We start from the raw sequence: 10,921 nt of genomic DNA, 5'->3' as shown, positions 1-10,921 counted from the left end.
AAAGATTGGATACGAGAGGAATTCGAAGGTTTAGTGGAGCTCCAAAGCTCAACTCCGTATGTCCAGATGGGCCTTATTATTGTCATGTAGATCAGGTCTAAATATAAAGATTCATTGTCAATTCACCGGTACCCCAGCACTACATATGGTCAGGTTAGGAACAGTTGTGAAGAATAAAGATAAAAATTAAAATTAAAAATTTTTTTAATCTTTTCATCGCAAATGAGTTTCTTGGTATAAGTTTAAATTCACAGCACTGCATCCGCCTGTGTTGCCTGCGAACACCGCTTGGTCAGGCTACAGGTAGCCTTACTTATCTGACTTTTCAAACAGACAATTATAGCGAGTAAGTTGGTCGATGCTAGACACGCCACAATCTCACAAGAGGAGATCATAACAAAAAAAGGTAGTTCTTCTCGGCCAGACCCGTCCCACTAAGCCCTCCAGGGAGCGACGTGCCTATATCACTTTTCAAATATTTGCTTAAAACGGAAAGAGGATAATTAAGATAGTTTAGTTGAGCAATATTTAAAAGTCGGAAAATTAAGGCCACGATGGAAGGCGGGAGTGGAGGGTTTCACACCGTTCTTCAATTTTAGGCTTCTTCCCGTTTTAACCAAACATTACAAAAGTGATATAGGATCGTTGCTGTCTGGGGCCTTAGTGGGGTGGGTCCGGCCGGGAAGGTACCTGTAACTGCTTGTAACAGTAACTGTGACAAGCGGCTGTCTGTCTTAGAATATTACTCTGTAATTTCAGCAATAAAACCTATGAATTATTTAAGTTGAAAATAATCAAACGAATTAGTAATTGCTCAAAATATTATTATTTAAGTTTTTTTTAAATATCTTTATTGAAATTTACAACTGAGTATTATATAATACATTCAGTAAATTTGATTTTAGTCAAAATGGAGTGTTACAGGCGTGTAGAGCAACTACCCATTGGTAGCACTCTAATGACAGAAATTAGAGTACTAGGAGCCTTCGGAGGATTGTCAGGAATGGAAGAGGATGTAAGGTTCGAAACTTGGGGGTTTGAGTGGTTAGGGAGTTTGCAATAGAAGGAATGATATCTGGTTCGGGCTAGATCGGTAATAGATAGGGAACATTAAGGTCTTTATGTATGATTTTATTTGTGACAAAGTAAGGAGCATTAAGGATTTTACGATGGATTTTGGATTGTAAGGATTGGATACGAGAGAAATTCGAAGGTTTAGTGGAGCCCCAAAGCTCAACTCCGTATGTCCAGATTGGCCTTATTACTGTCATGTAGATCAGTCTTTTGTAATGTGTTGGTAAGTTTTGACCGTTTGTCTAGTAAGTGCTGTTATAGTCGAAATCGACGTGACGTTTCCTGTCTTTTCAGTCTTGTGTGAGGATTATATAAGTATAGATGGAAAAACAGAACAAATATGCTACAATTATTTTCAGGATCTCCAACTCGACTTGTTTCAAAACATTCAAACTATTTAGTTGAATAATTTGTGTAAAAAAAATGGATCGTCGCGCTACTATCTCATCACTGTGGAACCTAACCTTAGAGATTTGACCCGTATCTAATTCGTGGGTTATCTCAAAAGCGGTTCATTTTGAGCTTTAAAATACTGGGGCCAACCTACAATGCCGTTGGAACGTTCTTGGGTATTAATATATACGTTACAAGTGTTTAAAATCCAATTTTTATCGTTTGGATCCACCAACTTATCTCAGTCAGAGTTTCGAAACATCTCACTTTTTTTTAATAACTTTTAATGAAGTATAATTAATAAGAATTTAAGAATCGAAATTGAGATCCGTCACTTCTCCATGAAGTTACCTTTCTGTTGATATCTTATTCGTCAAAATCCATCGCACCTGAGAGCCAGAAAAGAAATCCATACTGAATATTATATATTTTTGCAATATAGTAAAGAGGTTGGCGCTTGATAGTTACAGTTCCCGTGACACACCCTACCACGAAATTTTCGGGAACAATTCATTTATTGATTTAAATTCCAAAAGAAGATGGCCTCGTGACCTTATATTGTAAACTGTTTTTAGAGTTCTACTACTGGGTAGTTTCTCTACATCCTATATCATATCATTATGTCATTATGATCAAATTTACTGGTTGTATTTTTTTATACAGTTTAATAAATCAATAAATAAAAAATAAATAAAATTCCAAAACGGCATTTCCTAACTTAACCTTTCACCTAATAACCTAATACTATACGTTTGGTCTAGGAATATGATCGACAAATCACAATTTTCACCAACTTTCCAACAAATTCATTGACAAACCTCTTTCCACGAATTGAAATTGTAGAGCACCAACTTTTCGGTTATTAGCGAATAGGGAATATATCAATTTAATACTATTTCACAGGAATCTTAAGGTTGATTGCATTTAATTATTGTTACAATTATAAGTTGGAAATAAGGAGCAGGAGTGGATTTGTTGGCACTCTGATACTATGGAATGTCACTTCCATAAAACTATTAACTTTTTTTTTGTCGACTGCTCATATCGAGTAAATAGTTGATGTATATGTAAAGTATTGGTGATTAAAAAAAAAATAATGTAAAACCGAATTGGAATAAAATTGATTTATTTTCTTGTAAATTCAAAATGTTACAATTATTCGGTTACTTAAATGTTTTGACGAAAACCTAGAAGAGGTAATTGTCAAAAAACAAAAAGTTACCATTTTACTGAACTTCGTATTTCGTAATTTTTACTATTGTACTAAAAATTAATTTTTTAACAAGTAAAAAAAATTTTTTAACCATATAGCTAATTCTAAAACGCTTTACTCGGCAATGATAAAATAAAATAAATTCAATTATAGTCAGAAAACATAATAAATGGGAAATTGCATATGAATTCGATATTTTAGGAAACACTATGATTATATCTAAAAAAAAAATTCTAAAAAAATGGTTTCTTTAATAATAATATAACAATAAGCATAACTACCAATTTGTAAGAGATTTTCCTATAATTACAGATTTGTGAAGTGTTCTCGAAAATTTCTAAGAAACCAAACTAATTAATCAATGCATACTAGAAACCTCTGTTATTTTTCACATTAACATAGACTTACAGGAGTTTAATTTACGATACGTAAATGTTAGTTGTAATTAAAACTACGTTTGTTTTTAAAACTCTAAACATACCCATTCAAACATTAATTACGCACTTAAAATGTAATCGATTGTACCGTTTATCCATTTATTATTCTATCCGTTTGAAATTCTAGATATAATTCATATTAGTAAGTTTTAAATCAAGTTTTCGACAGAATTTAGCTTAATAAAAGTAGCTATAGATTTCGACAGACTTTGCAGGCTTGATATAATTTCTAGCATATTTAATGAAGCTATAATTATAACCCAATTCATCAGTAATAAAAGTCATAATTTTTGTTAGTTGATGACCCGGTTGTTGATCAAAAAAGGTACCCAAAATATTTAAAAAAAAAAAACCTACTTATTAGTAAACTACGTTCTGCCCCACTTTACAGGCTTCATCAGAGCTAAATGAGAACAAGATATAACTAAATTATATTCATACTTTGTGAAGTATGATAAGCTATAAAAACATTTAAATTAATACAAAAAACAAGTGGAGTAAAATAGAAGGATATAAATATAAATAAATAGAATAATAAGTCATAAGTAATCTAATATATTTAATTTACACTTTAGCCAAATTCCAAACTAAAACCAGAAACAACTGTTCTTACATTTAAAACAATCCTCAGGCCACTCCTAATGTACGGCTGTGAAGTCTGGGGAGCGGCATCCGTCACGAAAAGGAAAAACTACAATCTTTTCAAAATAAAGTCCTAAGAATCGCAGTTAATGCTCCTTGGTTCATAAGAAATAGCTATTTGCATCGCGAATTACAAATGGAGTCAATAGAGGATTATATCAAAAAATGGTTCATGAAGTTTTACTCCCAGTTGTCGACAGTTAAAGGAGCTGTGACCTACAACCTGGAAAACCCAACCTCAACCGAAGACTGCTGCACATTCTTTTATAAATTTAAAATTAATTCATAGTCACACTACCTCTATTTACTTATTATTATTTTTTTTTTGTTTATTTATTTATTTTTTCTCTTTTCTTCTCTCTTCCCTTTTTCAAATTTCAAGAAACAAGTCTTTTTACTATTAGAAGACAATTGTTTGTTTTATTTAAGTGTACCAATATCATTATTTTTTGCTATTAATTTTACTTTCCTCCTTTATTAAGAAGGATTATTCTTATCTATTTATTTTATTATTATTTTTTTTTCATTTAATAAGAACATTTTATATAGTTAGGGGTGTCATTTGTATGACTATACCCCCTCATAATCAACCGTTAAGAAATATATATAATATAAGTTATATCAACCATGTAAGGCCCACCAGGCCGATCTGGTATAAAAAAAAAAAAATACACTCTAGCCCGTCAACGTATACCCAAGAATTGATGAACTCCCTCCTACATTTAAAAAACTAATTAAATTTCAAAATACAATAAAAAATAAATTTCAAAAATTGAATTCCACTACATTTAAGACATGTCTTTCTAAGCTTACAAACCTTCTTAGATAGAAACTCTTCAAATGGGAAATCTAAATCTGGCTTAACACCTAAAATCTTATGATCTTTTAAATCGTTGGAAAATCCACAACATTTTTTTAAAACTTAAAACAAAAAATAAAGATTGTTGCCGATCACTTTGCGAGCACTCAAAACTTTACTAACAACATGACTTCAAAATACCATCTAAATAATATAAATAAAATACTATTGAGCACATTAGTACCAAATGCCATTAATTTTAAACAAACTTCACCATAGTAAGTCACTACACTTATAAAGTCCCTCAACATCACTAAACCGGAACCGGCTCAGATAGTACCTCTAGAATATTAATAAAAAACTTACTAAAAACACGCACACATTACGAAAATTATCAATACCAGAATGAGATTTAACTACTTTCTTATCATTTGGAAAACTGCAAAATTTATCAAATCGCACGAACATCAAGAATAACAAACTATTTGTAGACATAAGTCTTTCTAATATTTATTCAAAACTATTTAATAATTTTCTAAAGCATAGCCTTTAACATATGACATCTGATAATAATAAATAAATAAATAAGCAGCTTGGATTCGTAAATTATCTTTATATGTTTAGATTATTCCAAAATTATTATACGCTTCAAACATAGCCATACTTAACATATGACAGCTGACAATAATAAAGAAATGAATGAACAGTTTGGATTTCTAAATTATCACTCAACCATCAGCCAATCAGTATAACCCATAGACAATATAACCCATCTTGAAAACATGCTGGCATGATACTAATAGGTATTGAAAAGCATTCGATACTATCAACCGAAATTTATTTTTAAATTAATAAATCAGAATATCTTAAGATATCTAATATAACTTTATCAATCATTTATATTCCCTGGATCCTTCATCGTTTCTATTAATAATATAAACTCTCGAATTTACCATACAAGTGGTAAGTAATAATATAACCTCTCGCTTGGATATTAATATTATTTAATATTATTCAATTTATTAAAAAATGGCTAGCCTAAAATAAAAATTGTCGATATAAATTTTAATCTCTTGGCTGATAATGCAGAGTTTTACTCATCTTCTTATCGAATTGAGACAAAAGAACATCTAAGCATCTTAAAATAATTGGATTAGATCTCAAAATGGAAAAAAAGCTATAATATTCACAAAACGACAATCTACAATTCCGTTCATAATTTTTAATGGTACTCCTATCCTCTTTTGCCATATACTTTCCGTAAAATAACTAGGAGTAACGTTGGGCAATAAGCTGTTATCTAACCAGTATATTTTTTTTTTGTATTTATTTATTGCAATAAATACATAAAACCACATTAAATAAATTTGATGTATTATAAAAACGGAGTGATACCGGCATGTAGAGAAACTACCCATTCGTAGTTTTCTAATCATATTTTCTACACTAGGAGGTCTCGAGGCCATCTTCTTTTCAGGCGCCTCGGAGGATAGTCAGGATTAGAAGAAAAAGCAAAGTTAGAAACTAGAGCATTTTGATGGTTAGGGAATTTGTAATGGAAGAATTGATATCTGGTTCGGGCTAGATCGGTTACATATGGAACATTAAGGTCTTTATGGATGATTTATTTGTGACAAACTAGGAGTATATTAATTTAAAATTGGAAATAAAATGTTTTCATAAATTAAGTAATGCTATTACCTAGTAATAGCGTGATAGGTTACAGTACAGTAAAGCTACTGACACGGTGACTTTACAGCCACGACAGCGATGGTCATAGCAACTGCCATGATGTAAGCTGCCGTAGCGATAGCATTTACTATCGTGGCAGTACAATAACACTATCATTTATTTATTAAAACTTATTTTAATCAACAAAATATTATAGGTCCCCGCCACCTGTCAGATGAGCTATAAATATGATGGAGAGACTGAAATATGATAGTTATGGCGAGTGGGAGGGTTCGGTGAGTCATAACGCAACAAATTATATCATTAATTTTTAGAGATATATCATAAAACATCAATATTTGGTGTCGATGTCTCAATCATCGAAAATTATTTTCTGTTATCAGTTTTATTTAAAATTATCAGTCCATTCAGTGTGGTGGAAAACTGCATCATTGGTCATGTACATACAATCCCGAATGTGCCTAGGTGTATCCGAAAGTAGACTAGACTTGAGGTTAAAACTGTTCATCTGTATAATATGGAAAATAATATGCAATAACAAACTGTAATAATGTGTCAATAAAAAACATAAAATATTTATCAAAGACGTCTAACTATGCTATACGACAGCTAAAATATTCGAACACTTCTAAAGTGTCTAAAAAAAGTTTTTAACCAAGAAACGAAAGATTGAAAATTAAACAAATATGAAAATAACATCATTACAAAAAAGAAACAGCAAGTTCGTAAATATGTTAAATATAAATATATGCTAGTGGACATAAACATAATGTATACAATTTTTTAAAACTAAAATATGAACTAATAGTAACATAAAAAATAGCAATAAAGAAAATTATCGATGTTTTCGTTTAAAACGAATTGAGGTTAACAAAATAAATAAAACGTAAATGAATTAATTAGAGACATATATTGCTTTACGATTTATTAGCTGATTCCTTGATACATTGTTTATACGAAACCTAATCTTCTATCGTTTAAAATATTTTTATAATTATGAAATGATCTTTCTAATTTATTAAAGTATCGCGTTGCGGCTAAAGTCGCTGAAACTTTATTACCAGTCATTAAATTTTATTAATATTTTTGAAAATACATTTGATTCCCGATTTTTTCATAGAACATTTTTCCACTTTTATACAACTTGGTAGTATGCGAGTTATACTACCTTTAAGTTTATTTAATAATTTGAAATTCATAATTTCGATCCGATTTCTCGACCTTAGAGATAAATCTCGTTTTTATTTTATGCTAAGATACTAATGATAGGGTTATATATATATATTTTTAAATAATCATATTGACTTTAAGGACATAATAAATAGTAATAAACTAGCTATTCAATTCCACACAAACCGTAACTAACATGAATTTGATCTAAATAAAATACAGCTCTTATTTCATAAACTCGAAGCTCCAATCTTAAAGGTCTACTAAGGTACCAATCTAAGGTACACCTAGTTAGTTTTAAACATAATAAGTTGCATAATATAACTTAACTTTAAGTCAGTACTTAATATTAGTAAGTATATTTTCCTATAAGTATTTTCCCTCCTTACCTTCCGAAAGATTGGACTATTTTCAGCATTCCATGCGTAGTGTAGGCTCTATGATATAATAGGTCCTATGTGTCTTACAGCTAAGTTGGTAATTATTTAAAAACCTTTTATTGGAATAATATAAAAGTAAATGATAATAAAATAAGATATACAAGATAAATATTAAATTAAATGGATAATAATAATGAGAAAATAATTTATAATAATATGTTATTAATGTTAAAATAAATCAATCTAACCGAAAACAATTTAAATCATCCATAACACAATCAAGCCTGATACAGTATTTAGGTACCAACATTAGCAATAAACGTAGAAGGGTTGGCAAATTTAAGTTTGGAATACATGAAAATATAGAAGGAACAATGTGTGTTACACCTTGTACTACTGGGTATTGTACTACCCATTTTATTACAATAAATTCCTCTCAAAAACTTCGCGGATTTATTTAACTACGAAAATAAACTAAATCAAAAGCAATTCGTTATCGTTTTTCGATTCCGTTTATCCAACCACAATCAAAAAGAGGATTGATTTAACCGTTATTAGAAATTGATACGTTTAGTTTGAAATAAACTAATCATCCCAACTAATAATCCCCCCCCCAAAAAAAAGTAAAGAAAAAATACACTCATATATTAACTAACTTTCCGTTCTTGAAAACTCACATCGTTCCACACATATTTTACACTTGAATTGGTTTCAAACGCACTTTTAAGAAGTTGACAAGAATTCCATTGTTGTGAGTCCCTAGTGTATTGGTCCGCTTCTACATTGTTAGGAAAAACATCTTTAATTAAATATCGGATTGAAAAGTATCCTTACGTCCAACAATGTTTTATAACATAAATTGCTTAATTAATATCATTTTGTATAATTTAAAAAAAATCAAGCGACAACGAGTTTGGTAAAAAACAGCTAAAAATAAGTGACTCAAACAACCTTTTAGTTAATTTTAAAAAAATGTTAAGAGTAAGGTATTACTATTACTTATATTACTATTAAGTATACTTTACAGTATAAGTAGTGTGAGACCAGTATTTGTAGTAAAGTATACCTAATAGTAATATAATTAATAGTAAAGTGACAAAATTTATCTCTCAGTTGCTTAACTTGAACACACTTTTACAACAAAAAATTAAAATGTTATTGCAAACCAGATTAAACATTATGAGTAGATAAAAACTAACAACTGCATGTCCAATTATGGAAGTCAATGCCTGGTCGCTATATAGCTTTAATTGTTTAGATAATTACTGCTTGAAAAATGTTATAAACATCATATTGTATGTTAAATATTGAAATATGGATTAAAATTAAAGACTAAACAGATACATTTGAGTAGACACTTGTTGATTTTGGTTGGAAAAAGAGTTGAAACTCTTCTCCTTTTAATGTAGTATTAATAAAATGTAATGGTTTTGGCGAAATACATCTATTACAGTAAGATAATTGAAAATTGAACTACTTACACATTGTAGTGTCACTGTGTGAATCAAATGTAATATCAAAGATGCTTCTACTCCGGAGGCTGCAACTAGAATAAAAGTTTAGGGGATGAGGTGGTGGGGGGTTGGTTCTTAGAAACAATAAGCGAACTCTATTTTCTGTCAATGTAATTAACTCATAAAGCTAGCATTGTTGTTTTTAAAAATGCAGGAATTTCGTACAGAACATTCATTGTATTAAACAAGAGTTGTTGGTGCCTTCCTTAATTAAAATTATAATGGTTCATTCATTCATTATATTTGTGGGCAAATAACAATAAGCACAATTAAAATGATAATTTATAGAATTTTTTAAAAGTGTTATTCAAAACTAGAAAAAAGTGCTATGTGGAATTTATCATATTCTGAAGGTGTTCATAACACTAAGGTTCAAAATACGGTTACTTGTACCGTGTCGTTTTGCCGGATCATGTCGGCACGACTACCCGGTAGCCGGCTCGTGAACTTTCACACCTGCAGGGTACACGAGTAAATGCATTGCCTACATATCTAAGGCCTATGAATTTTTTTAGCCCACCACTAAGACTTCCCTCCCCTGTTTAGCGCTGATAATCCTTTTGCTTATTTCTCCATTATCTATCCTACAACCTTGTCGATTCCATATCACCAGGTTTAACACCCATCCTGTTTTGTCTCGTCCCGTGTTCCGTCAACCCCCAGAATTCAATTGCAGAGAAAGGATGATGTGTCCGGGATTTACCGTCTGTTGTATAATAATTTTGTACGTAAGTGTCGCCCTAGGAACTAATTACAACATTGTATGAACGTTCTCATACCCTAGTCTCGTTTCGTAGTCTAACTAACAATTCGTTATCTTGTTAACTAGCTTGTTTACGAATATACTTTTACTTCATACTTATGTTTACCTGTTTGACACTTGTTTTATTTCATTTTTCAACAAATTGTGAAATAATATGTGTTTTTAGCAAGTGCTTTAGTAGTGATACAATGAGTTCAAATACTTGAAACTGTGTATAATTTCGAGTGTATAGACACTAGTACCACGGACCGTGTTTCAAGTTTTTCCTGTAGAATATCTAGAATAAGTTCTTTTATTACATTCTAAAGAATTTGTTTGATAATAGAAAACAATAAATTTTAAGCCATATTTTCATTATCAACCGCTTCTCCCCTCCCACTCCGATCTACCAAATTGTCCGGGATTGTCTTTTACAATTCATGGTTACCCTAGAGAAATGCATTTTCCGAGATTTCCCAAGCTTTTATTTCTTCTTGAATTTCATTTCCTTTAAACTTTCCTACGTATCACCCCCTAGCGACTACGATTATCTATATAATCATCCGCCACTTTGCTACTAACTATATATTTTGATTTATTCACTTAGTTGTGGAAGTGGGTAGCTCATCGGTAAGGCAAAGGACTACAAACATCAAGGACCCGGGTTCAAATCCTGCTGTGGCAGATAATTTATTATTTGGGGTTCGGGAGCGCCTCGGGGTCCACCCAACCTCATAAAGTGGGTACCTTTAATTGGTTTAAAATCTGGCAGTTGAGAGTGATTCTGACCAAATCTCCTCCTTGCACAACCGTTAATTTAGTAACAGTACGTCTTTACAAAGTACTGCACCTCCCACCCACCCCC

General features: G+C 31.0%; 2 protein-coding genes across 3 annotated transcripts in view; one reads left to right on the top strand and one right to left on the bottom strand.

The window, feature by feature from the left end:
* Positions 1 to 9,333, bottom strand: part of LOC106683633 (uncharacterized) — a 44,254-nt gene extending 34,921 nt beyond the window's left edge. The window contains exon 1 of the mRNA XM_067049904.1: positions 9,282 to 9,333. Coding sequence (XP_066906005.1) covers positions 9,282 to 9,285 — 4 coding nt within the window. The 5' untranslated portion in view covers positions 9,286 to 9,333. The remainder of the gene's footprint in view (positions 1 to 9,281) is intronic.
* The window catches only part of LOC106683631 (translational regulator orb2), a 235,336-nt gene that overhangs the window by 177,831 nt on the left and 46,584 nt on the right, over positions 1 to 10,921 (top strand). The gene's annotated exons all lie outside the window — the stretch shown is intronic.

This window comes from Halyomorpha halys, unplaced genomic scaffold (assembly GCF_000696795.3).
Source record: "Halyomorpha halys isolate HHAL.00 unplaced genomic scaffold, Hhal_1.1 Scaffold500.1, whole genome shotgun sequence".
Taxonomy (NCBI): Eukaryota; Metazoa; Arthropoda; class Insecta; order Hemiptera; family Pentatomidae; genus Halyomorpha; species Halyomorpha halys.
The sequence above is the reverse complement of the archived record's forward strand: the minus strand, read 5'-3'. Positions and strand labels throughout refer to the sequence as shown.